General features: G+C 43.0%; 1 protein-coding gene across 13 annotated transcripts in view; it reads left to right on the forward strand.

Annotated features, from left to right (window-relative positions):
* LOC124999776 (ELKS/Rab6-interacting/CAST family member 1-like) overlaps positions 1-12,950 on the forward strand; it is a 129,000-nt gene that overhangs the window by 105,587 nt on the left and 10,463 nt on the right. For 10 of the 13 annotated variants that reach the window (XM_047574798.1, XM_047574802.1, XM_047574804.1 and 7 more), the window contains one exon: positions 4,460-4,645. In XM_047574798.1, the coding sequence (XP_047430754.1) occupies positions 4,460-4,645 (186 nt within the window). Of the gene's footprint in view, positions 1-4,459; positions 4,646-12,950 lie in introns of those variants that run through there. The other 3 variants (XR_007111227.1, XR_007111228.1, XR_007111229.1) reach the window with 1 other exon arrangement.

Consider the following 12,950-nt stretch of genomic DNA (forward strand, 5'->3'; position numbering starts at 1 on the left):
GGAAAAACTAGTAAATGTCATATTTATTAAGCAGAAGGTGCAGAAACTTTTCTAAATTTGTGCATTTTGTGCTTGAAACATGACTAATTCATTTGGTTGACTAGACATTTTTTATATATTTTTGTAATTTTCACCCACACATTTAAATACATACACATTAACACAAATCCAACATATTTTAGCAAAGGGATAAGGGATAGCATAATATAAATATATATTGATAAACTAATTGTTTTGTAAGTGCATCTGCTTGACGGTTAAAAGAGCTCATCCTGCAGCCTAGAAGACTTTTATTGTCCGGCTCACTTGTGCAGCTGTGACTCAAACTCTGACACCGACTGTTCTGCAGTAAAAATCCCGCATCCACTGTTAATAATGTTCCTGGACAACCATGCGTATTTGCCTCAGCGGGTCCCGCGTAGAAAGAGCAGCCCCCGATCTCATCGTATAACGCGGTCGTAGAAGGTGTTTTTAAACCGCGGCCAGTCGGTGAGGCCGGCCGAACGTCTCTCTTTGGAGTCCTTTCACAGTACAGTAAGAATCTGGTAGGCGGGCATGGGGGGCTAATAAAGCGGCACAAACACACACTCTGACTCACGGCGCTGTATAAAGTTACGTCTCCTGTGGGATTATTTCATAGTACAGTAAGAAATCAGGAAATCACTGCGGACTCATTAACCACACACACTGAATATATTGACTATTGCTGGCTGCGGAACACAAGGCAAACAAGTAGGTGCACACAACGCTGCGCACCACCCTAATAAAATCACTACAGTCAAGGAGGCCGCTGCTTTTGTTCTCATCGCGCGTCCCTCCGTCACATTCTTCTGTTAAATACACGCTGAAAAAGAAAAGAAAACACCGCTGTTGTTATTACTCTCCAAATGTCTTCCTCTTTACCGCCATTATTCCTTCCACTCTTTCTGCCTGTTTCTCATTTGTTTTACATTTGATCCGCAGAGCTTCGCTGCAGGTCTGGAAAGTGTGGACAGGGATTTTTTTTAAGCCTTCTGACAGAATAATATGAATTAGAAAGTGTGAGAGAACAGCTGTTGCACATATGTTGAGTGTTTTTTTTTTTTTTTACTGCAGGAAAAAAAAAGATTTTGGAAAATGTGCTCGGATATTGTCATCGGCCTGGGAGAGATAAGGTCCTCGTTGCGTTGCAGCCGTCGGCATGCAGTACATAGCTTACTAAGTTTCAGCAATGGAGACGTTTTGAATTGCATAGGCTCCCTGCCGCCTGTACTCCATCATTTTCTCTTTGCCCCTCTTTCCTTCTCCGTCTACCTCCCTCTGTCCTCCGGAGGGAAATGTTCAGTAATGTGTTTCGTAATGGTCTGTAACCTACTGGCAGCCTCTCACTGGAAAATACTGTAACTAGAGCTATTTACAATGCTGATAACTACCCAGAAAGTCTGTGTGTGTGTCTGTGTGTGTGTGTGAGATGTATGTTTCAGTGTGCATGCTGCATGGATGTACACGCTCTCTCATGGTGTATATATTTAGTTTCTCTGTGTGTGTTAGTTTAAGGAACAAGCACTTGTGATCCAAGAAGGTGGTTTAGCTACACATAAACACTGGAGACAGTTTGGAAAAACACAAAATTACTCGTTGCGTGTGCGTCTGTGCGAGTTTGTTGCGTTTCGCAGTAAATAAGGTGAAGGCTCAGGAACACAAGTGACAGCGACTTTGATTTAACGTCGGCGTTCGTCGTCGCTGCCAGAGAAGAGCAAAGAGAAGAAGTTTTTTTTTAAATTTTTTTCCACAAAGTCCACCCACATCTTTTTCTTTGTTTGTTCAGAGTGTCTCAAAAACACACACACAGTTATTAAATAATAAATGTAGCTGCTGATAGTTTAAAAGGCTGTAAGAGTTGCTTGCCCCCGGACGGAGGACCTTTTATTTCTGGTTACCACATCAGTTGTTATAATGTGATTCAATGAACTATACATCTGCGGGGAGAGTTTCCTCAGAGGGGGGGGGGTCACATGTTTGAATTCCCCCCTCGTGGTCGTGCAGAAAGCGCCGAGGTTCACAGCCTGGAGGCTCGCAGTAACAGATTGGATGGCGATGCACATGGTTGGCAAAGTGGAGCTGGGAGAGATGTAAACAACACCCAAGATGGCATGTGAAAGCTCGCTGTATGTGTTGCGTGGATGTCACCCCACCGCTCACAGTTCATTGCCAGGGTGGCGCTGTTTGTTGTTAATAAAAAAGCGTAAAGCCCTCTGCAGCAGCCTGCTCTCAGATTTATTTCTGTCTGAATGACGCCAGCGGAAACAGCTAAACCATTAGCGGTTATTTTATTGTCGTTAAACTCACAGAAGTCTCCTCGATTGTTACCTTGTCCGTCTTATTGTCCTGTGATCTCATCATAGGAACAAGATATATCTCCTCTTTTCTATCAATCTCTGCTGGATGATGGTCCCAGATCTCTCCCCTCGTGGCTCCTTTTCTCATACGTCTCTTTATTTCACCTACTTTATGGAGAGAGTGGAGAAAAGAGAGAGGGAAAAAAAAAACATAATCTGTTTGTGGTCATCCACTGATTTAATCCATGCTGATTGGGTCCCTCAGTGAGTACAGATGGCTGAAAACAATAGTCTGGTTGCCATGGCTACCTGCAGTTTAAACAACACACAGTATGTTGCTCATTTAGAGCTCTGCTTTCCATAAACGCGCTTCCATAAGTCTCATGTGCAGCTGCCAACAAATCAGCAACATATATTTTATGTGGACGTGTGGCTTCGAGAGTCGGCCCGGATGAAATGCATGAGAAGTTTAAACTTGAGACGACATCACGTGGACATTTGCAAGTCTGAATAACGACGAGAGCTGCAGGTTAAAGCACCGAGGAGGAGCTCAGTGATGTTAATGCACTAAGTGAAAGGATCCTCCTGTCGAAACTGTGTGTGTGCGTGTGTGTGTGTGTGTGTGCGCTGAGTGACGATGAGCACAGAGCGTATGGTGCGGACAGACGCCGCGGGGGCTAAACATACTTTACCAACAGACACCAACAGCCCTCTTAAAATGCTTCCTCTACACTTAAAGTATTCTGCAAGGAGAATAGTGTGTTATCTGTGTGCGTTTGCAGCTGTATCCTGGTGTGGTCCTGTCTTATACCCTTAGGATACTTGTATATCTCTTTTGCCAGTTTCACCTTATTCCCACACTCCACACAGTCACGCTGAATACGACAAACGTTGCTATTAAACAACAGTGTGGTCGGGGCTTTTAAAGGTCCCATATTATACATTTTTTCAACAATTTCATATATGTGTCAGAGGTTCAACATCATTGTTTTCATGGTGTATTTGCCCCAAATTCAGCCTTGGTTCTGAATTTCAGGCAGTCAAAAAGTCGCTCTAGTGAACTCTACTGAGAACACGCTGCTTCTGCGCCTGTACCTTTAAATGCTAATGAGCTGTGTCTGTCCACGCCCCTCTTGGGGAGAGGATGCAGCGTTCGCTAGCGCTACTGTGCGCTAAAGTCTACGGTGGACTGTGTCTGAATGTGTTTCTTAGTTTGTTCATATGTGTTGTTACAGTTACTGCCAGGTAGCTAACGCTAGCTTCCGCTAACTGTAAGGGTAGTTGTTATGGTTAATTGATGCAGCCAAAAAAAGAGCAACGGCCGTGCTTCACTTGTACCTTTGCCATGTGTGTTCGCGAGGGTTTGCAGGGGAAAAATGGCACCCGCTCTGTAATTTTAGAGGGCGGGCTCATCTATCCGGGGGTCAAAGGCAGCATCTACTACCGGAGGGAGTGGTTATTTCCACGCATGACATCAAGAATGGGAACAATATCCGATCCACCTGTTTGAGCACACATTTGCTAAACAGTAGAGCCCTTCTGGGGCTTCATACACAGGCTATGGGGACACATATTACTGTTTTTCTAAAGTAAATTTTGCATGATATGGGATCTTTAAACACAGCTTAATGCATTACTTACCTTGTGTCTTAAATGTTTACGGTTTGCCTTAGACATGATCAAACTCCTGGGCTGTAAATACAAACAAATGTATCAATATTCCACTAATAATTAGAACGATAATGCTGAGTTTCAGTAGCAGCAACAGAAAATAATAAAAAAAAATGTTCAAAAAAGTAAATGGAGAATGATTGAGAGTATGTAATTAAAAATAGTGCACCGATTTTGTGTTTTTTTGTTTTTAGATTTACACCCACGGTCCAAAATTACGATTGTTTTTTCAAAAGTCTAGCAACATTAATTTTCTCTCAGTCCGCCTCTGCCTCATTTTCCATCTCATTCTCTCTGTGGTTAAGTTTGCCCTTCATTACATCATTGCATGTCCATCTGTTTTCCTAACTTGTGTTCGGGCAAAATCCATAATCCGGCATGGGCAGTTTTATTTGTGTGTGTTTGTTATTTTGTGCGCGGGAAGAAAAAAAAAAAAAAAAGACTGACATTTTTCTGTGTTCCTCCTTCAGATCCTCTCTCCTCTCCTGGACCTCAATCAAAACCGCAGTAAAATGAAGCTGTACATCAGTCACCTGACCTCACTGTGTCAGGAGCGAGACCCAATCATATTGCAGGACTTTGCCCCGCCCGCCTCCTATCACCGCTCTGACCCCGCCTCCTGGCATTCCCAGCTGCACAGCATGACGCAGGAACAGGTGAGAGAACTCGAGCATCTGTGTGAGATGAGGGGGAAAAAAAAAAAGCGAATCCAAATTATCGATCAGATCTAAAACAAGCCGCAGACAGAACGGGATGTGTGTGACTTGCTCTTGTTGTGTGTGTGTGTGTGTGCGTGGATGGGTGTAGGAGCGGGGCACACACCGGCCCGGCCTGGCAGTTTTTTGGCGCCCGCTTTTGACGTTATTGAAGAGATTTACTCCGGCGGGTCACCTGACGACAAGCGTCTGGCAGTGGAACAAATGCTGCTCGAGACATTTTATTTTACAGGGAGTAAACTCTGCTTCGAGCTTTTGGCAGCGGAAGAGGGGGGTTGGTTCACATACAGTACAGCGCAGGGAGGGAAGGGAAGGGTATTTATTCGGCTGTCGAAAGAGTTGTCATCTTCGGGAGGGAGGGGAGCGGGGAGAAGATGAGGATACGGAAGGTGAGGCTCGGGGAAAGTTTCAGAAACACGGGCGGAGCAGCTCTTATAGATGGAGCTACATCACCATGGCAGCAGGTTGTGTTTTCAGATATTGAGCGTTAAGTATTTCAAAAATTGTAGCTGCTTTCGGTCGTTTGCACCATATTGAAAACATATCAGACGCTACATGTGGTATGCATTGAAAAACGTAACTTTAGACACACACACACACTCTCTCGCAGAGCTATGTGACAGAGTGTGTGGTTAGGGTACAGACGAACCAGTTTCCTACACTCTTCATGAAAGCCCTATTGTATGTCTCAACGCTGGGAAATGTCTCTTTTTAGCGTGAGTGCTTCGGATATGGCGCTGCACGGTTTGGTGTCACTTTAAATAAACTTTAAATATGGTAAATTAAGTTGTCATTTAATCACCGAGCGCTCCAACTGACTTTCACGGACGCACGATTATTCTACGTATTTTTCATCATCAGCCCGTTTTCATATAAAAATGCGCACAGCATTCTGCGGTGCGGCGGTTTCCACGATTTCAAAAAGAAAAACATACTTTATTAAAACTGATTATGTGGGCAGCTGTGAAAGCTTATCTGACAAGACTGAACGTAGCCCGTAGTTTTTTTTTTCTTTTTTTTTCCTACCTTATATTTATAAAAACATTTAGAAAAAAATATTGAAAACGTTTCAACCAAACTGCGCTCATGGCCACATCCAAGTCAAATCTACAAATGTGGAAAAGAAGACAGCACAAACCAATTTACCACAAATCACTTATGTTTTGCATTCGCTGCTTACCATTCTCATGGAATGATGCATGGTTTTTATTTTTTATTCCCGTGCTTGCTGCACATTTATTTCACTGGTTTACAGTCTCATTGTCACAGTTAAATTGCATACTCAAAAAGCAGCTGCAACACATTGTCTTGTCTAAAAACGTTGCTTGTTAATACAGTATAATCACCCAGAAAGAAGATCGCCTCTTTTTATTTTTACCACGCCGGTGCATTAAAGGTACAGGTACTTCGAGCTTTTGGCTCCAAACTGATATCAAAGAATTGCAACAAAGGCTTTCTGGGACATGACCTGTGTGCGTTCTGTGTCTGCAAGAAACTAAATAACTCCTGGCTGCAGTAGTCTGGGGGAAACGTGACAAGCTAACATTAGCTAGGAAGAACTAGAGAGCTGGCTTCTCCCGAATTAAGCTAACACACACGACTAATACTAGGATCACGGACACTCCCCCTTTGATGTATGTCTGACAAGTCAGGGTGGATTTATTAAAAGAGATAGAACATATTCGAAGGCTACGTTTGATTAGTGGTTCACACTAGTGACGGCTACCTATAGCACTGAAGTGGGCCAAAACAGTGCTTGTGAAACAGTCAGTTACAACAGGCGCCAACGCTACAGGTCTGAAATCATTGTTCTCAGATGGTTTTTAGTCACATAAAACAATGGGACGCCATGCATCGGAATTCTGTATTTTAAGGAGGACCATCTGACCCTCTTAATACTCTTCCTGTTAACCCTTTAAGACTTAAACATCTGCCTGTGCATAAAAAAAGCTTGTGATATTTGAATTACTGTAACTCACCGATTGACAAAATTCATAGTTCAATTCACTTCAATTCAGTTTTATTTATATAGCGTCAGTAACAATACAAATCGTCTCAAGACGCTTTACAAAAACCCACCTGAAACCTTCAGAGCAAACCTTCAGAGCAAACCTGAGGGTGGCAAGGAAAAACTCCCTTTTAACAGGAAGAAACCTTGAGTAGAACCCAGCTCATGTGGAGGGTCCCATCTGCTGAAGGCCAGCCAGGTAGAAACAGAGAAGATAGAGAGATAAGATACTGTGGCTGAACACAAGAGAGAGTTGTCTGAAGGAATTTGTTGGTAAAAACAAAGTTAGTTATACCCTTGAGACGTCAAATACCACGTTTTAACGGATCCATCCGTTCATTTTTAAAGGGTTAAAGATTGACAGCGACTCCTGCGGTTCTACTTTCAACCTTATTGAAGCATCTCTACAGAGAACAGAGTCCAACGCCGCAATCCACTCCAAAGAAAAGTCCTTTGTCTCAAATCTGGAATAAGTCATGTTCACTTTTCCCTGTTTATACACTGGTGGACTGCCTGCTGTTAGTGTGAGTAATGCTCTCCTGCAGTCTCATATTGTCTGTCAATCTAAAACTTTGTTCAGTTGTGGTTCTGTGTTTCCCTCTTGCTCGCCTTTCCTCAGATGAAAAGTTCTTTCTGTGCTCTGTTCAGGCCAGAACTGTCCCTCTTCATAAAACCCAGGTTCTTTTTGTTTAACCAATATTTGACATCCATCCTGATGTGTGGCCTATTGTTGGCAATACCAACCTTGGCGGGGTGATCGATGATTGGTAGCTCCGCGTTATGAAAGATGTTCCTGCCAGTGTGGAGGAAACAACCTCTCATCGTTTCGACACTGACCCGAGACCAGAGCTGGGGTTTGCTTCACTGGAACACAGTCCTTTATGTGAGGATGACATGTGCTGTTGAACAGTCATCAACTTAGTGGTTAGGTACAACATTTTACCCGGACTTTCATTTTCCCAGACGATAAGTAATTTCCTGACTTGTCCTTTAGCCACAACAGCAGATTGACATTTTTGGTGCAGACCAAAATATCTCCACAGCTCGTAACAACTAATTACTTTAGACAGCCTCACCTAGCCGATAGCACAAATATAGTCTTGTTTCTAATCAGAGTATCATCCAATCAGTAGTGTGAGATTTTGCATCGCCATACAAAATATCCTACTACAACATGACATGATAGCTGCGATGGATCCTGTTGTGTTTACAGAGTAAAGGTGAATGAAATTTGCAAAAATATATTAGATTACAAGTACATCATTTAAGAATCCTCATCTGGTTGCCAAGGGCAACCAGATGCATTTGACATACGTTGCTTTGAGTCATATAACTCAGCCTCTTTTGAGCATTTGTGAGACTATGCTACATGAAATTAGACATAACTCCACACAGCATAATTTGAAAGAATGCTTATTGAATTGTCTGGTCAAAGTTGGCTAGAAGAAAAGCATTTAATTACAAGAAAAAGGACACATTTTTTTTGCTCTGAGGTTTTGGCTTTTTGGGTGAAAACTCCCTAAGCTTCTCTTTCATTGCGTATTTTTTTTATGTCTTTTTCTTGCATTTCTGCCGTTGCTCTCCCACAATGCCCCTTCCTTTTTCCCCTTGTTTTTCCTCTGAAGTGCCTCCGTCACCGTTACCTTTCCGCTCTCCATTTCACTTGCTCCATGTCAGTGTCCAGCCTAGCGAGGGTTTTAAAATACTCTGTAGTTATTTTCGTCTCCTGTTTTCTCGGTGGGATGTTTCCCTTAACGACATCAGGGTTTCAATCGCTCAGCGTCTCCCTTCCTCTGTCTGCAAACCCACCCATACCCAGGCAGGCAGTGCCACTTGGCGCCATGATTTTTTTTTTTTTTTATCATTACTTTTTTCTTTGACTCCGACCCTGCCTACACACAATCGCAGATGCACACAGCCAGCCTTTCATTCAAGCCCGCATTACTCGTTTTCCTTAATCATGTGTCACCATCACCCTGGCTGACCCTCTTAATGCGCACAGACTCCCAAGTTCCAGCGTGCCAGCCTCTCTTCTCTGTCTTGTGGTGAGTGTGTGTGTGTTTTACAAGCTTCTCCCTGGCTCTGTTAAAATGCCTGGCACTCTGTAAAGCCATTAGGATCACACTAAAATACCATGTAAAACACACATAGACACAGGCGCAAGCTAACACACAAAAAACCTACTGTACAGTTCACGCACCCACCCGTTCACCTTCTTCAGTCCTTTCGCCCTCGATCATTTCTCTATCCGTCTAATTTCTCTCCTCCACGTATCAACGCAACTTGTGACCAGAAATATAGTAGACGATATTATCTTAACACACTAACCAGAGCACCACATTAGGCTACGCCAACCCCTGAATCGTAGCCTACACGAATGATATATACTCGCGCAGTCGCATGTCAGCGTTGTTCTGTAATTACGCCGCCATGACGCTACTCCGCGGCTAATTAGCTGTGCTGAGTTTCTCTTTTTACCTCAAACCGTGGCGACTGAAGCTCAGCAGCAGTTGGAGCGGATAAATGCTGATCAACAGTTTAAGTGAAATCGCTGCAACGTATAAAGGGGGGAAAAAAAGAGGCCTGTGTAGATGGTGGGTTGGAGGCTAAAGCGGGGAGACATGGACATGGACCTTCCCGACCTGCGTGCGTTGCATTGCGACTTGTAGGCACGTTTCTGGAGAAGTGAAGTGAAAAGCCTTTTATTGATTAGTACAACATGTAAAACATTGTTACAGCCATCATTTAGATTTGATACTAGATTTGAATTTAGCCAAATAAAAGTCTGGATGTAAGGCCATGGCACAAACGCAACCATCTGCTAACAAGGTCACAGTGCAGCCTCCTTCATTGTGTAGATGTAACTACTAAAAAAAAAAAAAAAATGAAGAAAAAAAAACGATGATAAATGGAGGAAAGTGTTTAGTGAATGTAGGGAGTAATGGGTTGCTGACAGAATAAAAACAAACTGTGACATTGCTGCCTTGACCAGTCATTAAAGATATTATTAATGGGTTGAGCGCAAATAGACATCAACAGAACAGGAACACGAGAAAGTGAAGGTTTCCAGAATGATTCGTGCCGTCAGTTAAACGTCTCCGAGCTGCACAAGCGTTTTGAGGAGTTTTGCAAATGAGGCCATTTTTTATTTGAATTTGACATTTGAATGACTGAGCCCTCTCTTGTATCCACTGTTCTGACATTTCAAGGCATTAGTCTAATGGAATTTAACATTAGTCCAGGTCAGTCTCAGCTAATCTAAGCACAGTGGTGAGCTGTTAGCGAAAGGCCGCTTTTCAAATGATGGATATGCTGAAGACGTTTCTTTTTTTGGTCCGCGTGCGTTTGTGTCCAACTTTCTGTCTAACCTCAGCTGAACTACCAAAGTAACACTGATTCCAATGGCGAGGTTTTAGTAAAAGACCTGTTTTCTGTGCCATGGTCATAATAATAACCTTTATGGCTCAATGACGTCTCTAATGAGCACTGAAGAGAACTGGCGTCGTGTTCTTCCACTCACACACACACACACACACACACACACACAGGAAGTCTGTCTTTCTCTCTCTCAGGTTTATATCTCCCTCCCTCGCCTAAAGTGTGAAAAGATTGTCCGCTGCGTGTTTATCTGTCTGAGCTATCGAGGTGAAGTTCATGCATTGTACGTTGGTCGGCGTAAAAGTGCGAGAGGTTGTGCGTACAACCGTGACTCTATTGAAGCCTATACGGTGCATATTTGCGTGTGTTTGGTGCCATAAAAAATGTATGAAGTGTTATTGGCCGAGTCGGACATTGTATCGCCGCTATTATGAATCTAGTATGAATTGTCAGCCCATGACTCTGTATCTGCTAACAGTTCCCACTGAGTGACTGCGAGGGTTTCTGAGCCAACTCAAACCGGAGAAACCTCATGAAAACCGAATCCACATATTTACAACTCTGAAAGTCATTGTAATGAAAGGAAACACCACACAATTACAGACTTCAAATGCCTTGGTTGTTACAGTATAATCTCCCAAGTAAAAGGTTTGTTTAAAACAGGGGGGGAGGGGTGCGCTTTCGCTTTAGTTTACATGCTTTTTCAAGTTCTACAATGCGGAGATGTTTCCAAGACCCCGCAGCTGGTAAGTCTACTATAGTTAGTCCAATGACTTTATAACAAACTTCCAATGCAAGAAACCGGTCCTAATATTCTCCTGCAGCCCTGGTCATGTAGGTGTAATGGAGAAAACCAAAGCAGACTACGAGGCAGTTATTTGGAGATAATGGCAGAGAAACTGACCATAATATACTTTACAATAGTTCGACACCATTGCACCATCGCTACTCAGAAAGGGCCGTATAAGCCTCTCAAATAAAATACTTTAGTTTTCAAATGCATGCCATTATCATTGTTTTTTCAGCTCTACGCCCCTGATGCCCTGTTTCAAACTGATGCCCTCTTCACTGACTGGCAGGAACAAGTGGATTCAGGGTCACTGATTGGGTGAATCTTGATTGACGGGACATACAAAAACAGGACAGGGCAGAGCTGGAACTTAAACATCACAGCTGATAATGTGGAGTGTAGCAATGGCAGTGATAGTCCAGTTGTGTGCGTGTGTGTGCGTGTATCCTTTGTGATTGAAACACAGTGTACATATCACTTTAATTGATTGCGTGTGCGAGTGTGGGTGACAGTTTCTACGTGTGCAGGAGCTGTTTCCTTGCTAATATCATTCCGTAGGGCTAGCTTTAATTTACCCACAGAGCTGCCGACATCAAAATATATATTAAATATATATTTTAACATTAGTGTTGCAAATAATAAGAAGGCAGTGGCAAGAATCGCAGGACCAATATTCAGTGATAAAATTTCAGCATGATGATGCATGATTAAAGGAGCGATTTGTCAAATAGTTTGAAGAAAAAACACCCAAGTTGTCTTTACCCAGTCCAACCAGCTTGGTGGTTATTGTACCCAGTAAATAAGCTTGACGAGGTCGATACAACACTCTACATAGACATATTTGACAGAGACTAATAACTATTATTTCTTCACATTTTGTAGATAATTCTAATCATACTTGTTTTCTTGACAATTGCCTCTCTAGTGGCGAGCTTCAATTTGCAATGCACTTGTTAACAACATTTCCCCTGTGATTTCTCTTGGATTTGCCTTAAGAAAACCTTTTTTTCTGACACATGCCAAAGGACAATGCTGTGTTCAAATTACATTGTAAGACTGGAACAGACTAGAGGGAAGAAAGGAAGGGAAGCGGAGTAGAGAGGTTTCAGACCCATCCTTTCGGTCTCCGTTGTGGTCTGGGGTCTCTCTAGGCTTTCATTAGGCAGCTCTGCTTCCTGCTCCAAAGATGATTGTTTTCTCTCTAAATATGACGCAGAGGTCCTCGACGACCATTACACAAACACACATACATGCACGCACGCTAATTTACATTCATTTCCTTGAGACTTACCCTACCCCATACCTGACTGACCCCAACTTTAACTCATTATTTACGTCACGGTGTAAATGTGGTGGTTTGTCCCGCAAAGTGAGCGTCCCCTCAGTTTGACTGTGCGCTCAGGTTTATGTCCCCACGATGCACACAGACGAGATCACAGACAAAAGAAGAGACTGTAAGACGGACCCGCACACACACACACAGTTGTCATTACATTGCTGCACACACATATATCCACACACATGTTGGCCTTCATTGGTCATTACAGACAAACTGCTGGTTTATGCAGATTTATTGAATCCAGGCTTAATGGCTTTAACAGTCGTCTTTTTTTTTTTTTTTTTTTTTTTACATATCCTTTTTTTCTATTTTTTAGTCCTTTCACTCTTTTTGTTATCACTTTCTCTTCCTCTTTTTCGCCTCTCCTCTGGGTCCATTTTGCGGTATTCCTTTCAACCTTTCTCAATATCTCTCACTCCATATTTCTTCTCGTATTGTCGCTCACGCTTGATCAGTCTGCTCCATCATTCTTTCCGTCTCTTTCCACCATTGTCGGTAATGGAAAGACAAGCCGGTGATGGTGACAGGTGAAGGCCAAAGACTCCAATTCACACACACACACACACACACACACACACACACAAAGAGAAACGCACAGAAACCTGCTTTCCATTCTCACACTTTTCACGTTCCTATCTGAAGCAGCGAAAGCTTTCACAATCGGGGCCATTGTAGAGGTTCGGGTTCACGCGTTTCTCCTGCGTTATTGCCGCAGACGTTTCCCTTCAGC

Source organism: Mugil cephalus, chromosome 22 (genome assembly GCF_022458985.1).
Source record: "Mugil cephalus isolate CIBA_MC_2020 chromosome 22, CIBA_Mcephalus_1.1, whole genome shotgun sequence".
NCBI classification, from domain to species: domain Eukaryota; kingdom Metazoa; phylum Chordata; class Actinopteri; order Mugiliformes; family Mugilidae; genus Mugil; species Mugil cephalus.